At 39.4% G+C, this 22,445-nt stretch overlaps 1 protein-coding gene across 1 annotated transcript in view; it reads right to left on the bottom strand.

Moving 5' to 3' along the window:
- Positions 1 to 10,869: 10,869 nt before the first annotated feature.
- Positions 10,870 to 22,445, bottom strand: part of LOC124162484 — a 70,390-nt gene continuing 58,814 nt past the window's right edge. Inside the window, exons 2-3 of the mRNA XM_046539037.1 lie at positions 12,988 to 13,268; positions 10,870 to 11,937 (exon numbers count right to left, since the gene is read on the bottom strand). Coding sequence (XP_046394993.1) covers positions 11,467 to 11,937; positions 12,988 to 13,263 — 747 coding nt within the window. The 5' untranslated portion in view covers positions 13,264 to 13,268 and the 3' untranslated portion in view covers positions 10,870 to 11,466. The remainder of the gene's footprint in view (positions 11,938 to 12,987; positions 13,269 to 22,445) is intronic.

The following is a 22,445-nucleotide window of genomic DNA, read 5'->3' as shown; positions in this document are numbered from 1 at the left end:
GTGATCAGCGCACCGCGTAAGCAACTTCTCCCGGCTCCATTCGACCTGCATAAGGCCGCGGATATATGACAACGAATCTGGTGTTATCATCGAGTTGAATCACCATCGGCTTGTACGCATACCAAAATAAGATTCTACTTTTTTGGATGACCTCGAAATCCAAGATGTGCGCATAGGAGGCTTTTTAAAGGCTCATAAATCCCTTGTTTCGCCGAGGCAACAGAAAACGTTAAGTTGGCAAAATTCCAGAAAACCTCCCTACTAGATATTCGGTAGTTGAGAATTCGGGATTAGCGATCTTCTGCTGTCCCTTTATTTCACTCATTCCTCATGATTTTTCGAGTACCTACTTACACCTTTTCTTATTATATTAGAAATGCTATAGTCACCTACATGTCACTTTTACAGAAAAAATTCTAAATTTCATCGAGACCACTGAAATATGCTTAAAAATGGAATCACTAATGTCCATAATAATAATCTGTGTGGGAATGCTTTTAAGTTGATGTTTATTAGAAATTTCTTAAAATATTTCATTAAAACAATTGTCATCCTCTCATCACTTATTTTTACTACCCATTTTTTTAGCTGATTCCTGAAAAGTATTATCCAACCTTCATAGGGCAGAGAACATTTCATTAAAGAATTTTTTGCTGCATTCAGCACCTTTTAGTTACTTATAATAATATTTTTCATTCATAAAAAGCCATTCCAATCATTACAGACCCTAAAACCTGAAAAAAATGGCAGGTCCTCATTTAGTGTTTTTCCGCATTTAGTGTTTTAAATTTTGTCCCCCCTGAAAAACCTTAAATCAGGATTCTACTGTAGTTGGTAGGATTTCCCACTTCCATTCCAACAGTGTTTTTAACGTGACACTATCACGTGGACTACCTTTCTTCTGGCTTCTACTCTTTGACCTATCTGGATGGCCCTACCGGGAATAATTGCAAATTAATCCCGCCAGTGCAGCTCTAAAGGTCAAAGGAAATCGCAAGCCTTTCCACTGCGACGAGGTTATAGCCCATGGGAAAGGCTCCATGATTTAAATCAAACAATATGTCACTTTACCACAAAGTTCTATTGGTGTACGATGCGTAACTAATTTTACATCATTTTAAAGTACACTGGTTACAAAATGTTCCGGCAACTATTTTTCTACATTCAGCAGAGGGGGTGGGAGAGTGGTAAAAGGCATTGCGAGATGTGCTTGAGATATAGATACCTCCCCTGCACAAATGCTCAACAATTGCCCATCGAATCAAATCTGCTCATCTAGTACTATGAGTAAGGGCTATCTAGATGAGCGGATTTCATTCGGTGGGCGATTGTTGAGCGTTTATGCAGTGGAGGTATCGATATAGGGTCGCAACGAGTGGCATGCAACCATGTGCTCATTCATTAAAGAACTCCTTGCTCCATTTCCATTTTTCCAAAATGTTTGCAGCCATTGCAGAAATTTTTTGACATGAGAGAGGTGAGATCTCCCAAGGCCATACATATGAAAGGCTCTGACAACCATTGTTGGGCCCTCTGCAGACAACGGTGACCACCGATTGGGCAAAGAGAGTCACGTGACTCGGACGCGCCATTTTGATTCCTCATTCTTTGTGCTGATACCTTTGCGACAGGTTGATACAGGGGCGCAGCCAGAAATTAAGGCTGGGGGGGTTGAGGTGCAACTAATAGCGGGGTGCGTGGAGGTATGGAATACCCACCAGGAAAAGCGGTAGGTGCGAGATTAATAATTTGCCGAATTATAAGATAAATGGTTCAAAATGGTGAGTTTTACGGCTTTTTGAGGGATAATTTATTAATCCTTACACTATTCTATTCTATTAGTAATATCAATCCAATTAAGTAAAATGGATTAAACTTAAGCATTTCTCTGAGCTCTGGGGGGGGTTTTAACCCCCAAAACCCCCCTCGCTGCGCCACTGGGTTGATACATGGTGTTTACGATATTCTAATGTATTCTGGAAACGTTTTATGTGGACTCTTTGCTCCGTTCGGAAATCTAATTAGGATTTCTAACGTTCACATCACATTTATTTTTATCTTTGATCTAAATATTGATCGAATTCCGTACTTTGCAATGCTAACAGTAGGCATACAAGAGCGTACTCAGGATAAAAACTAAGGGTGGACAAGCCATGGTCGTTCAAGTTGTACCATTTTACATTTTAGCATGGAATAGGTCAATGAAACCAACATTTCAGGACAATTATAACATCCCTTAATTAGTTTTTTAAATTATTCGCTTAAAAAACATTTTAGTCACATGCCCATGGGCGTACCCAGGGTGGGGAAGGAGGGAGCAGCTGCCCCCCCAAAGAGCAAAAATCGCAAATGTTTTTAAGGAAAATAATATTTTTTCAAGCAAGTAATTTTTAAAATTAATAAAGAGCTGTAACAGTTTCCTTAAAATGTTGATTTCATTCCCCTTTTCCATGCTTAAATCTTACCTACACCTTGAACAGCCATAGCTTGCCCCCTCCCCCCTAGATTTTACCCTGGGAACGCCCTTGTACATTCCTTAAACTAATATTAAATAAAAATTGTTGAAAACTTTCAATTCCATCCAGTCTGGTTTTCCTTAAAGACTTGAGCGATTTTTGCTTCTAGTGGAGGGTAGCTGCCCCCTCCTGCCCCTCGCTGGGTACGCCTATGTGGGCATACTCTTTGACTGCGAAATCATGCCCTTCTGCAGTAGCTTAGCTAGGGATAGGCTCTGGGGGGATGGGGTGGCGACCCCTCCCCCTCCAGGCAACGGGGCCCAGGAATAAATCTTTGAAAAATGACATGCCTGGAAATACATTTTACATAATTTTGGCACTTTAGATTTAACTTCAAGCAGATTTCGCTATTATATGACAAAACTAGATACTATTTTTAAATGATTTTTAAATTTCTCTGAGGCTTTGGAGGGAGTTCTATCCCCTTATCCCTCCCATAGTACGCCACTGCCCTGCTGTAGTGCTGCTATTGGATATAATAAGCGATTAGAAAAGGGATTTCAAGTTTTATCCTGAAGTCCAAAAGGAGATTTTTGAATTCCTCCAAATTAAGGTGGACTTCATGAATGAGAAGGAAAGAATAAGCGTTCTTTTAATGGATGAAATGGCTAATGAGGAAAGATTGGAGTTTGACAAGAGGTCTAAATTTTGTTTGGTTATACGACATTGCCTCCTGAGGCAGTGACTATGCATGCCTTGGTGTTTATGTTGGCTGGGGTTTCCACCCGCTGCACAGTGGGCGAAAATTGGAAAAATATAAGGTGTAAGGTGTATATGCAGTTTACTTTGAAATAAGTTTGCAACGCCGGATATTCAATTGATTTTTTGATCGCACGGCAGTGTTCGTCTCCACGCGTCAGGAGCTGGATTAGCCGTGATGCGGTAAGGTTATTGGAACTGTATGGGTTTTAATGCTCAGCATTCATCGTTTTTAAGCTGTTCTTCAAGACATTAACCCTCAAAGGGTCTATAGTGAAGAGAATAAAAGAGGTAAATGTGCACGTTTCATTAGAGTTAATTTAGTTTTCTTTGGATACGATGGGGGACCATGCTTTCATTAAAAGTGTTCAAACCTCGAAAAAGTTAGCTATTTTCCTGAGACTCATACAAAGATAACACCTAATATCTACATACCCTCTTTAGTTTGCAATCCCTAACACCCAGGGTTCTAAGCGAAAAAGGTCGTTTTGTGACACCGCGGAACGGAGGCTGTGACGGGCTTATCGCGGTATTTCCAGGAGAACTTCTCGCTTTTTAAAAATATGCATCATTCTCTCAGTTCCATCCGACCATTCCCAGACAGCACACTGGTAACGGTATACATATACCGTAAGTATATCCATCAAGTATGCTGTGCGTTTTCTTTCTTTAAGCATTTTCATCGTCACTTCTTTTTTTCTTTCACTTTGTTTTTATTTATGCTCGTGCTATGAAAGACAACTCATGCCCATGATACATTTACCATGCGTTCTTGCCCGTGAACTTATTAGGATATTGTATAACCCCGGGTTCTATCATTTTGAAGTCTCTCTTTTAATCTTATATAGGATACTTAAATCATTCTATGGAAAATGCCTCCTCACTTGGTTACACGACGCGATGCCCATATGATATTGAAATCGGAGAAATAAATCATTGTCCCAGAAAAAATTGCTGCATAATTTATTGCGGAGGCTGAATTTAAGACACAACCTTGACGCTCTGAAATCTCTTTATGATTTCCTGACAAAACTCATCTTACGGCCATACCTTAAGGAATTGGCAGAGATGACCCGAAACAATGAACGATTTTGTGGCTACAAAAACTGGCTCGCAGAATCTTTAAAATTTCCAGAATCTGCCCTTCCATACTATCACGGTACTTCTGCAGGAGCCGGTTTGCATTTTTGTAAAATGGTTTTTCAGATTGATTGATTCAATACTATCCTGCCTTTAACCTATGTTACAGAATTTATATTTAATTTGCCAGGCACTCCCGGGTGGCAGAAAAAGAATTGCACACCTCAAGTGTTTGATCACGTATTCACACCGTGATCAACTGATCCAGTGAACGTTTGAAAGTTAATCGGAGAGTAATCTGGCCTGTGACGTGTCTGCCTCATATTTGAATTGCCTAATCTCATTCGGTGAAGCTACATTTTAATTTACAAATAAATGATTTGCTCGCTCAATGCTATTGATTTTACTAGATATTAAATTTCCTTTAGCACAGAGCATTAGTAATACTTTTTCCAGGCCTAATTGAGGAGCTCTATTTATGTAGAACATATTATATTATATAATCTATTTAAGATATTACTTTTTATACAGTATATATATTGGACTATGAATATCTTTTTAGTACTTTGGATTGTTTCAACTCTCATTATCAAGTTTTAGCAATTATAGCTCCTTTATTCCCACATTAGTCTTTAAAAATAGTCGAACATTTGCTTCCTTTTCAAATTTAATCTAAGTCCTCACCTGATTCGTCGGACCATCAGGGATGTCGACTTACAAAAATTATTGGGGGGCCCAAACCAGGGATCATGCCTTGGGAATTATAAAGGTAGTGAGTTTTAAGTTTATTAAACATTTTAGAGGAATCATATCGTCAACATTAGAACCCTGATAACCTGAATCTCGATATCCGTCCACTCCGGGGAAAATGGATAAGTCTGACACATTTTTTCCCACACCCATAACAAATTTTTGAGGGGGCTCGGGCCCAAATGAGTCTGCGCCACTGCGGACCATCATTGGTCCTTACTTTTTAATCAGTTTTTTATGCAAAGAGGCCACAATTAAGAGATGAATTGCCTCATTTTCTAATACCGAATGCAGAGATTTTCAAAACATTTGAAATGTCCTACACCTTGATTACTTTCTTCAGAAGTACATTCTATGCTGAGAGACGATACATTGCGTAATTAGGTGTACAATCGAAAGTATAAAGACATTCATTCTATCGCTAAAAGAAATACCGTATCCTTGGCGAGTAATATGCGTAGTAGGGTAAAGGAGGGTAAGAGTACGGGCCTAGTGGATTTCGGGTTATATCGTAGCATTTATAAAAGATACAAACCTCAAATTTTAAATCAATGTTATTGATTAAGTGCAAAACTAATTATACAAGGTTTGGTTGTACTTCATAAATATCCAAGCAAATGAGAATTTTCTGAGAAAAAAATGTCATTTGCGTACTCTTGGCCTACTTGGAGGTTAAGAGTACGCACGTGGGTGGCTAAGAAGAAACACTAGCAGAGGTCGCAAGCAAAAGATCCACTGCCTTCATAAGCAGTGCAGTTCCCGTGCCACCACTCCTTACACATGCCGCACTGTATCCAGTGCACATCTGCACATGTTTCTCCACATCCTGGGCAGGTAAAACTTTCATCATCTTCAACGGGAAGTATGAGCTGCAATTGCGCTCAGTTGGGTGAGATATTGGTTTCCTAAACACGCCTTTGTATTTTTAATTTGTTTTTTATTTTGCTGCTTGTTTCTACCGTTTTCTTTAGTTTTCCTTTTAAGATCTCTCACCGCCATCCTCTTTGCTTTTGCCATCTCCATTTCCTTTTTCTCCTTTTATCTCTCTTGCAACATATTTTTGAATGGGGAAGAGGTTATTACTTCGGACTTCTGTGATGGTTTTTTGCCCTTTTTCTGGCCTGTTACAATTTGAGGTAAAGGTAGAATCGATGTTATACCTACTTTGGGTTTATGATAGGCCTATCTGAGTTATTTTGTTTATATAGCTGTCAAATTTATCCGTGGCGAATCAAAATTTTAGTCAACATCCATCAATAAGCTTACAGATCTTTGAAAATCTTCTTTTGATTTCTGTGCTGCTGCTAAATCAGTCAGGTGTTGAGTTGATACTTCATTTTAATGTTCCTTCGATTGAAGTGGAAAAACATCCGGCTGGTCAACTCATAAATTATTACTGTGAGGCTAAGAGTACGCAGGGAGGCTAAGAGTACGCAACCCTGCGTACTCTTAGCCCTCCTTGTGATGATTTACGGAATATATACTTGGTGCCAGCACAATGTAGAAACTTAGCTCGGACTTTTATCATGTGTAGCTACTATTGTGTACTTTTATTTAATACTAAGCAAAATTATTAGAAAATATGTTATGCTTATTAAAACTCTTACGTTTTAAGTTATAAATATTACATAGAAAAGTACTAAAAGTATGTTTTACCTCATAAAATCCAGGCAAATTGAGGACAGTCGATGACATTGTGGCTTGATCTTCATGTGTGGTAGACGAACTAAAACGCCAAAACTAAATTTCCCTGCCGCGCTGCCAACAGTAAAATTACCATGCGTACTCTTACCCACCTATACCCTACATGCAAACATCGTCCGCTTCAGGAATCAAAATGGCCGCCGGATGAGGTTGTCAGAACCTTACACATATATGGCCTTGAGATCTCCTTTCTCCCAGCGTTTTCTGTGTTTGACCGTCTGGGTGGTGAAGCTGCGGACCAATACATGTGTAGTTTATCAGTGTATGTTATATCACTGTATATTTTTGATGAAGATAGATAGACCAACCTAGAAAGTATCGAGGACATGCTAAGAAGAGTGGGAGATAAGAGAAGTCCTCTTTAACACTTTGAGTGCCAGCTGCTAAATTTAAAGCCCTTCTGAAAAATCCAGCCATTTTTACTGTTTTCGTACATATTTTAAAACATTAGCATCTAAAATATATGTATATCAATGTGCATTTCAATAAAAATGGACTTTGCTCTTCTTTATGAATGAGTTGAATAACATTTACTGCTAATTTTTAAATATATAATTCAACAATGAAAACCTACTGTTTTTGAAAAATAAAAAAGTTGCAACATATGATGTACCACCATAACATGCATAATATTTTTTTAATTACGCTCAATTTGAACTATTTAAAGCATGGAAATCATAAAAAAGCATTGTTCCAAACAAAGCATTATAAATCCTGGATGACAAAAAGGGTCAATGCACCCTCAACGAACGGTCCATTGGCCCAAAGAATTTTCACGCTAAGTGGCCTAAGATGAGGATGCCGGTAGTTACAGAGGACTTTTCATCCTCAAGACATAAAGTGAACTCTTTTTCCATCGAGCAGTTGATTTTTGAAAATACAGAACCACTAAGCAGTAAACTGGGAAAGTACCACGGGCGAAATATTACGGCTTCACGCATACAAAGCCAATTAAATGGAAAGACGTAATATTACGTCCATGGCAATCTTCAGAAGGATTAGCAGGACGTAATATTATGTCCATGGCACGCAAAGTGTTAAACAGTAAAAAGAAGACGGGACAGTTGGATGGGCCACATGATGAGAGATGAAGTTGAAGGACAGAGAGGTGGATGGGAAGAAGGGCCCTGAAGGAATTACAAAGGACAAGTTATGTATTAAGGATGAGAGAGAAAAGATGACGCTATGGAAAGGCTAGAAGAGTGGAGAGCCACATGAAATCAATCCTACAATTGTTGACTAATAATGATGATATTTCTATTTAAATATTGGCTCCAAAGTCTTGTAGGCTCAAGTTTAGATACGAATGAAAAATAAAGGTTGGGAAATAAATAATTGCATCTCACTTGCTTCAATTATTCTGCATTTTCATAGTTAATATTTTAATTTTAGAAATGCATTCTAATGCCTTTACCATGGTTGTAGCAAGAGAGGTACCTGTTATTGGGAGTGTTCTAGCAAAGCACTGGCTTTTATTTTTCATAACTTGGAAACAAGTTCTTGAAATTCCAACAGAGTGAAATGCAAAGGTGGCACAAACCTTTTGTATCTTCTGGCGTAAGTTGTTATCTTTTATCTTCTACAAAAAAAGTTTAAAAAAAATAGAGTGTAGCATATCAAGACTGGGGCATTCTGGAGTTGCATTCTTAGTAATGTTGTGTCGAAGCTGACTAAAGTTTGATAATTATTCCAGGTATTGGTTGCTTAACTTTGAATCCAACTCCTTCTCATCAGGTTTGCGAAAATATTCTTTCCTCTTGATTTTACCCAATGTGCAAGGCAAATTGCATGCTATATGTAGCTATTACCACTGATTGTGAGTGGGTTTATGTAGACCTAATGCTGGGAAGTTTGGGAGTTGATCCAAGCTTCTTTGTATTCAGCATTGGTCAAGAAGTGCCACTTGTTTGGGTACACTTTGTCCTTCAAAAGAGTTAAAATAGGGCAGTCTAAATATTTGGGCAAAGCTTAAGAGATGGAGTTGGATGAGGAGTAATTGAGGACCTTGCTTCATGTAATTATCGCTTCACTTTCATACCTTGCATACAGATATTGACCTTTAAAGATGAACCATTTTCTTTTTTTCCACGTGCAGTGTGTATAGTGACCAAGGTTGTTTTCTCGATGTGGTGGCTGTGGATTTCTAATCGTAGACTGCAGGCAACATGGTTTTTGGCCAACCACTATCTTCTCAACATCGTGTAATTGGTGGGGAATGGATTTGACTTAGATGGGCTTTTCAATGTATGAAGGTATGTATTTTATGTTATGCTGAGGGTAACTTATGAAGGTGTCCAGCCAGTTGCAGGCTTTTTGGTGTTCTTCTTTTGAAAATTGAACTTTTCATATCTCTGAAGTCAAGAATTATTCTAAGTATGATTTGTGGCGTTTATTTCATTATGATGCTTCTAGGTGCGAGGCTCGTTTTATCGTCCTCTTATTTGGGGAAGGCATTAATTTACTTTGAGATGTTATCTACTTATCCCCATAGGAATTTTTGGTTCAAGTTATTGTTATTGGAATAGAATCATAGATTTGAAGCTCTTTATTAGAATATTTTTGGGCCTTCAGAATGATACACATATTAGCAATTTTATTGGGGAAATGAGCTTCATGGTATGAAGCATTTATAATCACAAGCCAAATAAGACAACGGCTGTGGCCTTTTACATCTGTGAGATTATCATGTTACCATTTGGTTCCATTACTGATGGAATGAATACTCGCTCACCACTGTGTCAAATTTCCTAAAGGAGTCCCAAGAAAGAGTGGGCGTCTTCACTTGAAGGTGTGCATTTTTCTTTGAATAGGAAGTCATTTCTAGTATTTAGTAAGTTTGTGGATTTTTAGTTTTTGGTAATTGGGATTGAAGCTGAAATTGTGTGCTAATAGTGTTGATATTGTGCACGAGGAGATATGAGTGGCTTTTTACTTACTTAGTAAAAATATTTTTAGTGAATTTAATCAGTAAAAGTAAAGTTAGAATGATTTATCAACTTCAATTTCTATTAAAATTTTACTTCTTGCTAATTAGGAATGTGCTTGTCAGGAATATCTGGAAAGTGACACTTTTTGTCTTTAAAACTTTCGGAAAAAGGGAATTTTATTTTACAATCTTGTAGCAATCCATCATCCCTAATATATCGAGGAAACTCTGAGGAAACAGAGGTGTACAAAATGTAAGCTGGACAATGATGGCTTTAATGCAAGAGCGTGAGAAATATGAGTAGTTATTTCATTCACCTAACAGGAAAAACTAATTATGAGTATGTAATTCTTACGAGTTCCCCCAACACCCAGAAACTAAACGTGAAGATATCTAAAAAGAAAGTCAAGGGTTGTAGTACTAAGCGGCGGTTTCTGAACGGCAAACATAGCATTCACCTAACAGGAAAAACTGATTATGACTATGTACGTTGTGGAAAATTGTACTCAGATCCACTAATTGTTAATTGGATAATGTGTTATGAATGTAAAACGTGGAGGAAAGAACCTTCCACCTCATTTTATGGAAAGAGAAAGTTCACATTGGAAAACTGTGATTAGAACTCTTGCCCCATAGTAGGAGGACTCTTGCCCCACAATGGGAGGACTCTTGCCCCACAATGGGAGGACTCTTGCCCCACAATGGGAGGACTCTTGCCCCACAATGGGAGGACTCTTGCCCCAAGTGAGGGGCAAGTTTCCTATTTGTTTTTCTCTTACATTTTGCTGATTAACTCCAGTTATTAATTTATTCTGCAGCAATGGAAGATAAGTGTTGTAGTACATGAAACAGGGAACAAATTGTGAAAAAATAAAATAATAGGTTGAACCTGAATGCATAATTTTTATAATTGTTTGTTAGACTCTTGCCCCTCATTCCACACAGCCACATAGCTTCACACCAATTGAGTTAAATTCACAGGCCCATGGCTTTGTGTGTGGTGAGCTCTACCCTCACACATCCAAACTAACCTTTGGGAGCAATCATGGAATGAGAGAGATCTCATAAATTAGATTGCAGTTCAAATAGCATAAAAAAAACAGATAACGGGAAAAGAAATTGGTGAATGAGCGTTGCATTGACTACCAAGAAGAAAGAGGTGATGCAAAACACTTCATATTAAAAAAAAATTGATTATGTCAAAGATTGAATCTAATTTTTATTTTTATACACTTTCTTGCATGGGTGAACTACTAGTTGTATTGCTTATTATTTGTTGCAATGTAGGTAGATCCTTGCTTGAGAATTTTTAAAATATTGTATGTTGTTACCTTGAGGTTACTTCATGGGGCTCTATAATTGCAGCTGTAGGACAATCATGTAATTTGTTGGTGTCTCATTATAAAGTTAGAAGAATAGTTGCATAGGTGTTATGTTTTGTTAAGAGGATCCAATTAAAGAAATTCACTTGCGTTCAGAGATGTGAATAAATTTCCCATTTTTGACGAATGAACCTCGAAAATATAAGAATCATTTTCCAATGTTGAATGTTGAACTACCCCTAACTTTTAGGGCCTTGGCTTTGCCGTTTATCTTCTTCCGGGTCGAATGTGAGATAGTTTTGTACTTTTAAGACTGTCTTTTCACCCCTCTGAACAACTCAAAAATTGTCGCCAAAGAAGTTGATTCATTGGCCAGCTGAATACTGAGGTAGTAAATGAACTTCATCACTTCAGCGTGTGTGAATACGCTCGAGGACAGGAGGCAGTGGTTTCCATGGGTGCAGACCGTCTAGGGTGCGTGAAGGGGCTGTGGCAGGAGGCCCCCTATCATCTTGCACGATGGATGAGGGGGGTTCAGGCCAGCAAAGAACGCCACGCCATTCTCGAGGTAGCTGTCGTAAGGCACTTCCTTGAGCAGCCGCATACCTTGGCGCAGGATGATGGCCTGCGAGTAGATGCTCGTGTAGATGCCCCACGTGGCTCCCATGCCAACCGCCACGGCCATCTTGTGCCTTGCCTCGATGAGCGCCTGCCCGATGCCCTGACCCCTGTACTCCCGTGACACAGACAGGCCCATGGGCTCCAGCACGTGGTCCACCACAACACGGGATGACCCCCTCTCGTACGTGAACATGTCCTGGCCCTCATGGCAGTGCTCGAGGAAGGCCACCAGCCTCTTCATGCTCGTGAGAGCCGCGTCCTTCTCTTGGTGCCTGTGAGGGGCTGCCCTGGACGCCACGCGGACGAGAGTCACTCCAGCCTGTGGTAATGACCACGAATGATGTGATATGTATATATTTAATATCGTATATGTCTGAATATAGTCCCCCCTTTTCTTCCAAAAATGCCTGTGGTAAAAGTAAAGGGGCGGACTATATTCAAACGCATTTTTTTAACTTTTCCCGAAACTGAAGCCTCAAAATTAGGGGGGGGGGGGGGGACTATATTCAGAGGGGGACTATATTCGGAGAAATACAGTATTTTTTCTTGTTCAATGAAAATGCAATTTCTGTAGTTTCTAAAATGGAAACCAATTTTTTCTATTACAGATGGTGTAGGGCGATGAGAAGTATATCTGTATTTGTAAATTTTAGTGAAAATTACATTATTTCATGCTGCAACCTAGTTCAGTCTTCAACACTGCCCTATTACAGACTAAATAAGTATGTACATACTGAGTGATGAAAATGATCACAATGTACAAGTTTCAAATTATTTTTTTGAAGATTCTTCAGAAAAGTCTGTGTCTCTGCCCTAAATATGAAATGTATGCTATACCTTTATCATAAAATGTTTATGCTGCCTCTGATAATGGGGAACTTGCATGGGTCGCCGATTGCTATAAAAACTATTTTGAACAGGTGAAATGGATACATTAGCTTGCAAAAATACCTTAAGTTTCGCCATTCATTATCAAAAGATATTTAAAAAATTGACTTTAAAATTGAGAAAAATTTCTATGAGCCGACCACTGCGCGAAAACGCCCGAGCTCTGCCGAAGCAAAGCGTGACGTCATAGGTGCCTAAACTGCCTGAACAGACTGATCTAATGATTATCTATCAAATGATTAATAATGGAAGCTTAGCTGTAAACATGTATATCGATGTCCCATCGTGGTGTTAATCATTCAGTTTTCATTTTTTTTTGTTTCTGTAAATTTATATTTAAGTTTTTTTCACAAGTGCAACTGTCACTATTTCATTAAAAAATCTAGAATTTTGTAATCATAGAGCTAACCTCTTGTTGCGATATTTGTTACTGTTATGAAATTTGAAAATGCTCATCCCTGACATGTGTGCTATTACTTACTAAAGCATTGTTATTTGCTTCATCCACGGCACACAGTGAGCAATTTTCTTCCAAGGCATTTTTTATGAACTGCCTTAAATCTTCATTGGAGTAGGCAGCATTGTTTTTGCGAAATGTTGAAGATAACGGCTCATCTTGGAAGAAGTGGTCTATGAAGTGTTGCGTGCATTCCTCCCTTCTGTCGTCCGGAATGTCTTCAACACGAAAGGTTTTGTAGCGCAGCCACACTTGTTTGGGCACGGATGCCGGACGAACAAAAGCTCCACTTTCTCCCATCGTCCCTGAAAGCAGTAAAAATTAACATTAGTTTTGTACTTTATTAACTTTCAATTGAAAGCTTTTGAGTAGGGAATCCAGAGTGAAGAAACCTTTGAGAAACCTGGCAAGACATGGAATTTTGTTGGGTCTGGAAATTTATGGAATGTCAGTAACATTGGCAAAGAATGTCATTTTGCTGTAAATTAGAATAGTGATTTTTTTCTTATTCGGGTGAATCATTGATTGTTGAGAATGTCTCACCCCACGTTTCATTCAGGTGATGCTCCAATTGAAGTGTCAGAATGCATCTCATCATCCAAATTTCGCATAAATGGTTTTAATTGAATGTTTCATTGCACTTAATCATATTTTTAATGATGTATGTTCAGTAGAGATGGGTCGAATAGCAGATTTCTCGAACTCGAATATCGAATATTAAATCATTGCTCGAATATTCGAATACCTCGAATTTCGAATACGTCGAGTACAAAAACAATGAATGCGGGAATGTTTGACTCGGTTGCCTATGCAGCAGGAAACACAAGATTTAGGGAGTAATTTTGATTTCCTTTAAAGGATTCGAACAGGAATTTAGCTGATTAATGGAATATTTTAATTTTATGGAAAATATTAGGCATATAGTTGATTCAACTAACATCTCTTTCAAATATTCTAAGGGGACACACCACCTCGCGAAAAATGATTTCATGCCGTCTCGGCATTTACACTGCTAGGATGGATTTCTGTCTGATGTATACATTCTTATCTACCAAACGCCATTTCAGCGGCACGCCCATCTGTACTCATCTTATTTTCAACAGGTAGCTCGCTTTACCCCCACTCCTGCTGTCAGGTGCTAGCGGACAATCCGAGGCGTTTTGCAAAATACACGCGCTTCTCCACCGCATTTTCTTCAATTATTTTCAGTCCATCTTTGGAAGTTCTCACGAAATAGCAGATGAATTCGAATCGCTAGCAGGGAGAAACCAAATATCCTGAGAAAATATCCCTTCGTCTGTGACTGTGATGATATCATAACTCATAAATTTTAACCTGACATATGTTTTCGGAAAAATATACCGCATCAACTTCCGAGAAGCTCAGCTGCGAGGATATCGAGTATCGCATGAATGCTAACTCTCCGTCGTATTTAGACATTTATTTCCTTGCGTAAAATGCGTGAATAAAGTCAGAAATACATCTTGTTTGGTATTATTCTTTTTTAAATTACGCGCACATCTCTAATATAACAATCCAATAAAGGTGTAATATCAATTGCCGAAAGTCATTGTTAGACACCTTTTGGGCTAATAGGTGATTCATGCAGCAGGTGACCTCCAGAAACTGGGAAATTTGAAGCAGGTAGGCTGAAAAAGGTCAGTGGGTGAGAAAAGGGGGCGCGAAACACATTTCTATTGTTCTCTTGTAACTTGATATTTTTTTCGAAGCTAAGGTCTTCATAATATGATCCCTGCGCGATCTGGGAACTTTTTTTATTTCGGAGAAGAGGAAAGCCTCAGAAGGGGGGCTAGTGCTGAATGGAGGGGGATAGCGGATCTTGGGAAATGCGCTAATGTAACTATCCCACGGTACTCATGCAAGAATTGACCTCCAGAAATCGGGAACTTCGGAGGAGGTAGGCAGAAAAGGTCAGTGGGAGAGAAAGAGCGAAGGGTGAAACACGATTCTATGACTCTCCTGTAACTTGATATTTTCTTTTGAAGCTTTTCATTTATGGTCTTCGTAATACGAACCCTGCGCGAGCTGGGGCCTTTTCACCTTTGGTTTGATTTCGGAGAGGAGGAAATCGCTGGAGGCCGAGGGATGATGGATGAAGGGGGTAGCGGAAATTATGCGCACATCACTAATATTTCAATCCAATAAAGGTGTAATATCAATTGCCGAAAGTCATTGTTAGATAACTTTTGGGCCAATAGATGACTCATGCAGCAGTTGACCTCCAGAAATGGGGAACTTCGAAGCAGGTAGGCAGAAAAAGGCCAGTGGGGGAGAAAGAGGGAAGGGTGAAACACGGTTCTATTACCCTCCTGTAACTTGATAGTTTCTTTTGAAACTTTTGATTTATGGTCTTCGTAATACGAACCCTGCGTGAGCTGGGGCCTTTTGTTTGATTTCGGAGAGGAGGAAAGCGTCGGAGGAGGGGCCGAGGGCTGGTGGATGGAGGGGGTAGTGGATTTTGGGAATTGTGCTAGGTAGTTACTATCCCACGTCACTGAGGTTCTCCTGGTGGGGGAAACCGGGGATTTTTTTGATTTTTTCACCCAATCATTTTCGCTTCCCCACGTCAAACTCCTTTCACCGCTCTAATTCGCGAATTTGATGTAGTTCGTCAACTTGCCTATAACGGCGCTGCATGCAATAAACGACTAGAGTTCTGTACAATTTTCCGAGTCAACTAACAAAGACAGTGTGCGACAATGTACGGCGCGAAATTAAAAGTATTCGAAGTATTCTAGAGCGTACCTGTAGCATAATTATTCGAGACCTCGAATATCGAATACTTTCTAGTATTCGAGTATTCGCGGATACTATTCGCACATCTCTAATGTTCAGTTATTTGTGAATCAGTCTGAAAAATTCTTCGAAGTCCACGGAAATGCAGGAAATATCATGGAGATATTTGAGTGGCCACCCAGATATCTAAATATTTGAAGTGCAGCATGGATATTCAGCTGTTAGTTTATTAACTCTACAAACATTAAACTGTGGTGGAAAAAGGCCCTCTCGGCCCTTGCTGCTGGCCTAGGTGCAGGTGTGTATCCAGGGGGGGACTTTGGGGGCACCCCTAAAATTATCATCCTTTCAGCTATTGAGGAGATAATGTCTGCCAATGGTGAATGTTGCCTTTAACTTTCAGCTCTATGCTATAGAAATTCAGAGCTGTCTTACTGAAATGCATACGTATATGAATTTTCCTTGCATGCAAATTGGCAACCTCCGAAGAACCACGTTCTAGGCATAATTCTGGTTCCATGCTACGCGATTCGCTCGCTGCCTCCCAAGGTTGCAATTTTATTAATGATAAAATTTTTAGTACTGATCATCTTAAGACTACAATGGAAAATATTCTAAAAATTTCTTGTCTTTGGTATGATTCTTTGTGTCGACAGAATCACCTGTTTCAGCAGAGATATTTTGTTTTTCTAATTGATCAATCAGAAAAAAGTGTTGGAAATTCAGTTTTGAAACTTGGCCATTTCATTGGCTGGTAATATTCGAAGGATGCTGCATTACACAAAAAGGCGCTCAAGTTTCACCGTCCACCGTGGAGAATAAAGCAAATATCTTTTTTCTATAATACGGCAAAATCACATCCTATATATCTACATCTTATATCCTTTAGTTAACTAACATTTATGAATGTTTAGTTTTCGTGAAGTCATTTGTTAATGAGATAATAGCTTTCAAATTCGAGTCACTTTTCTATTAAAATAGACAGAAATTACTCTAATTCGTCACTAGATGTTTTTTATTATCAAAATTGGCGTTAATTATGGCAAACGGTTGCATTTGTAATGACATACTTTAATTTTTATTGCTTCAGTAAGCTAGGTGATCCGATTCCGTTACATAGCCGTTATAGGGTCTCAATTTGTGGTAGGAAACTGCATGCCTCGCACTCGTCAATTCTAGAGAAATTCTCACGTGCAGTTATAGATACAGTTATTAATTTATTGATGTATTTTCATGTTCTAATAAATTTTGTCTTGAAAAATGTTGTGGTCATTGCAGTTATAACTATTGTTGATCGCAATCACCTGCCCACCCTTTATCTTTTATCATGCATGCAAACTTCTTGTGGGAGAAACCTGCTATGTGATCATCCACTATTGGCTGGGTTGCGCTAGATGTTAATTTACTGTGTTCCATATGATTTGACAAGGGAATTTTAATGGATTGGTAAGGGAAATTGTATTCAGCCAAAAAAGGGAGTTTCAGCCTGGCATACAAGGGAGTTTTAGTCTAGCCAGCCAATGGAGTATCAATCTAGCTGGTAACCAAGGGAGTTTCAGTCTAGCTAGCCAAGGGAGTTTCAGTTTAGTCGGCCAAGGGAGTTTCATTGAAGTAGCTGGAGTACTTAATTGCACTACTACTGCACTGCCATCCCTCTTCCAAACTCCACGGGTTTTGTTTCAATTTCAATGCAGTTTCAGCATAGAAGCAAGGCAGTGAGTTTCAAGGTTGTTTCAGCCCAGTTTCACTCAAGTTTCAAGGGAGAAATTTATACTTGAGAGAATTCTCACGTTTTTCTTTTATTTCTTAATGCGGTGGGCACGGGGTCACTTCGTCGACGGATTTTGGGGCAGCAAAGCACTGTGTGGGTCATTGGCCTGTCAAACGCGATAACATATCTTTCGGCTCTGCGCTCTTAGCATTCTTCTGAACCTTATATCGTAAGTGCCACTTACACTACGAGGCAGGAATCTTAAATTGTCGTATCAGGAAAGATAACTTTGTTTCCCAGAGCTGTTTATTTCAACTTTTGATAATGCATGTGTGTAATAAAGATTAAATTACGATTTTTAGAGGAGAGAGTTGGAGGCAATGCGTGCGTCATTGTATAGGTATGTTACTTTATGGAATAGTCCATCGTGAAGCATTCATCGCGGAAATCGATTAGGTTATCAAGGCCCTTTTCAATAGCGACAAGAAATCATTAAACCTCTTGCGTATAAGCTCTACAGTTCATGAACCGCTACCGGCTTCGTAATGATATAGGTTGTCGCTCTACGTTCCTATTTACGAACAATTTAATGCAGTTCACACAAAAGAGAGCGTTCGCGGGAGCAGCAATAACTCTCGGGCGGTGGTGCGCCGTCCTACCGCTAAACTGCATATAGTACCAATTATTTGTGAGAATGAAAGAAAATGGCATTTGCAGGTTGGCATCGCCAAAGTATGAAATGGCGACGATGAATAAGTGACGAGTCGCCTGATTTATGGATGAGAGTGAATTTTCTCCTCCCACCTGAATATCTTCATAGTGAGTTAAGCGAATAGGGTAGTTTCCTTCATCAAAGGAAACGAAAGGCATTGATTGCGATTCGTTACCCACCATTAGTGTATTTATAATATACAAATTATTTGGTTTTAGAAATACCGGTTCAGACGAATGGCAATGGTCCATTTTTATCCTTATTTGAAAAGGGCCATATTGGCGCCCATGCGATGCCACTCCACGTGACGTCTCAGGCACCTAGTTTCTATACGAGAAGATAGGAGTTACACATCGTCTGAGATTACCAATGCATGCATGAGGCGCAGAGCTCAGGGAAACATGTCTTAATAATCACTTATTAAAACTGGCTAAGGTCGAAAAGTTTTCTTGGTTTGATAAGGTATTAATAATCCTTATTCAAGCCAAGCGCTACCAGCCAGCAGGGTACTCAGCTACCCACTAGCAGCCTGCGTCGTATCAGCGCTAAACCTCGCCTCAAGGTCACCTCACAGGGCGGCAGCGGGAACCAGAAATACGTCACACGGAGAGATTTCCCGGCATTCATACTTACGCGTCGCGTTTTCGCGCGCTTGAAATGTTTCACTTTTCATTTAATTGCGAAAAATAGATATCTTCAATCTAAAAGCGTGAAATATGTACTCCAGGAGTAATAATATTTCGATTTAAGTAATAAAAAAAATAAAAGGAAACCACCTTATTGATTCTTGGATGCAATCGGGATCGTCCTTCTGTTCGCATTTGTTTTTCTTCGCGGCAACACTACCCGCGATCCTCTTCGGGGTCATCTAGTGAGGCCACTCAATATTATAGTGGCCCCAATTCACTCCCCTCGCTTTCAGTCTTTCCCCACAGGATTTGACCGGGTATGATGAGCCTGAGTTCCGCTAAATGAATGCGGTGCTGTTGGGCCGAGACGGACGATCAAAACGAACGGCCGAAGAGCCATTGATGCCCCTCCACAACCAAGCATTTGTCGCGTCAATGAAATAAGGGCACAGATTTGGTTCCGCGTACACCGCGTTACTAGGCATGGGCAAAAAATACCGGTATTCGGTAGTACCGAGTACTATTTTTTTTCTACTTCGGTAGTACCGGCCAGTATTTTTTAGCAGTACTACCGGAGTATCGGTACTAGAAATACCGGTACTTCGACGCCGCTGCCATCTTATGTGTTATCAATGAACTACCTACCCAGCTAATTAAACAATTGAGTATTTATATTATCAATTTATATAATCGATTTATATAATCAAAGATGAACGCTCTCCTAGCATCACATACAGGATGATTTAATGTATCCGCGACGATGCGTGGGCGTTGGAATATTTTCTTCGCGGACTCAAATTAGGCATTTTTTGGCTAAACAGTGGCAGATACGTCAAAATGCACGAAATATTTGTCTAGTAGAGAAGTAACTCGGCAAAATCTATAGTGAATGACCATAAAATATTATATTTTTAGAATCATGACCCTCCCCCCCTAAATTGCATTTGAGCTAGGGTCAGGGGTTCACCTAGAGGTCTCAAAGTTTTCGGGACTTATTTTTGATCGGTCCCACAACTTTTTTTCATTGGGCGTGATGGATTTGAAAAAAATCGATTATTCCGATCCGCCCTACTGCACGTGCTTACCTCAAACATCCTTTGGAAAGGTTCTTTGCTCATCGATGATTTCGCTGCGTCAAACAGTCTTGAGGATAAAGGTATGGTTTTACGTTCGTAAATTATCTTATGGGTTTCTTACGGCCGTGCCGACAAATATCCAGAGCAATGACAAAATGGAGGCCTAACTTGTAGCACTTCCTAGATAATGCTATTATTCCATCTTTGTAGCGTATCATGAAGGCATTTATGTGTAAGAATAATTTTTCCATTCTTGGCGCTTCTGTAGTATGAGAAGAAATAACACCATACGGCCATAATTTGAAAATCATTCACATTTATGAAATGGTGGCGAAACCACGATCGCAAAAAAAATGTTTTCATATTAATGGCGATGCACAGTGGGCGGAAATCGAAAAAAGTGTGACAAAACCCTAAATTTTCACTATTTTTTTGGTAAACAAAAATGGTACAGTCCGATAGAATAATGTCCAAGGATTAAGGAACTATGGCTATTTCAATATTTGGTACACCCATTAAATCATTAGAATCCGTTAAAGACGAGAAAAAATTATAAAAAATGTCAATTCTGAATTTCTTCAAAAATCGAGTATTTACTTTCGCTATTGAGCCGTTAATATGGTTTTCCATAAATTTAAACGCATATTTTGTAAAAGAGTAAATCTTTCCTAAGAATTACACGGGATAGTTTATTTATTTTTATCAATTTTTCATATAATAATTAAACATTCAAAAGTGCATTGTTTTTGGACTATTTTTGACATAAAGTGGAAAAAAACTTTATGAGGGCGACTAGACTCGATCTTAAAATTCATATGGAAATAAAGACCTGAATCTTAACTATATGATCCAAAAGAAAAATCTTGCTCCAACTTGCTACCTTGCTTGTTGATGGGATATGTATAAAAAGTCAACGCAGCCGCCCGGCCCAGCCGCGGATTACCCTGATTTGGTTTTTGCTCCAGTTTAAAGCAAATAATGGTTCCACCACTATTATTTTTACCCAATTGTTAGGAAAGATGTGAAATCTAAAAGTAAAGGCAATATTTTGTCCAAAAAAATTTCGTACTCTCTTGTTGCACATAGAAAGTAGAAAATTCGCCGCTGCCGCCGGTCACCCATGAGCCCTATGAGGACGTGTGACCATACGTCGGCAGAGTGCTTTGTTCCCTTATTCGTACTTATTCTCACATACATATGAACAGGGAATTTCCCGCACTTTAGGTCCCTTCAAACTAGAAATCCCTCCGACCTTGAGGAGAGGGAAAGAATCGAAGCAGGCGCGGTCAGTGCACACGACCGACAGACCGTATTTGTTCCTTGGGGCGGTAATCCGCTTCCACTACTAGTAGTTCTCTAAGTAACACCTCTTGACTACTCCAGCTTATTGTTCCTTTAAAATGTGGGGCTATTGAATTTGGTGTTTGGGGCTAGGTTGTTTCTTTGAAACTCGCCGCTTTTTGTTTTACCACCGCAGCGCACGTGCATCGGTTAATGCCCTCCAAAAGATCGCTTCTCTGGAAGACGCTAGTGAACGAGTTAGCTGGCGATTTACCGGGCGGTTTTCCCAAACATTCACACGTTCTATTGTCTTAGATAATGTCTTGCTTCCTCAGTTTTACTCATACGGTCAGTCTAACTTAGCTGGTGAGTGTTGAAACATCGACGTCTTTTAGCCACAGTGACTACTGACAGAGGAGTTCTCCTAGGTGAGCCCATCGATTGGTTACCGGTTGTCGAACTTACTCTAATACAGAGAGGTCGTACACGACGGAGGGAATACATTAATCGGTCACAGGTATGATTAACACCACTAGTTGTAGAAATATTTTATGTCGATAAGGCAACGTTAGAAAATGTAGCAATTTTTTGTGGCTTGTGGATTTAGAAGCTTTTATCTCCGACAGGGGAGAAAATGAAGAGGAGGAAAGTGACTCGAAAAGAACTGCACGATGGTATGTGCCAAGGAATGGTGTAGACGGTAGAGTCGAAAAAACTATTGGCATTCAAATTTCTATTGAAAAATTTAGTATTGGGGGAGATGCAGAGATAAAGGATTTTTTGGGAAATTAGCGACTTCTAATTGATGAAGATCGTTTCCGCGAGTATTGCTCTTCCACTGCCGCCCTTTATGTGGAGCACTCTGAATGGTATTATATACCCCCATCTGTGCATAAGATTCTAATACATGGAGCGTGTATTGTAAACGCAGCAGTGCTACCCATTGGACAATTGTCGAAGGAGGCCCTTGAATCGAGGTACAAGGATATTAGGAGGTTCAAAGAGCAGCACTCCAGAAAATTTTCCAGTGCAAAATTTTATTTTTCTAAGACTTCTTCTATCTTCGGACGCAATAGTATCCTCATCAATCGATTCGAATCACGGAAATGTGAAGGTACCTAAGGGAGCTAGGAACCTCCCTCTGATTGACGAGAACGCAGAGTCAGATGGAGGCGAGGTTGATTCAGGTGACGAAGACCTATAACTCTATTTACTCAGGTATGCATTATTTCCATTTCATTAGTTATTCATTTCAGAAACAGTAATATGGTTTTAACTTCTAATGAAAATAATCGAAAAATACTTGCATTAATTTT

The sequence above is a fragment of the Ischnura elegans genome, chromosome 7 (genome assembly GCF_921293095.1).
Source record: "Ischnura elegans chromosome 7, ioIscEleg1.1, whole genome shotgun sequence".
NCBI classification, from domain to species: Eukaryota; Metazoa; Arthropoda; class Insecta; order Odonata; family Coenagrionidae; genus Ischnura; species Ischnura elegans.
The sequence above is the reverse complement of the archived record's forward strand: the minus strand, read 5'-3'. Positions and strand labels throughout refer to the sequence as shown.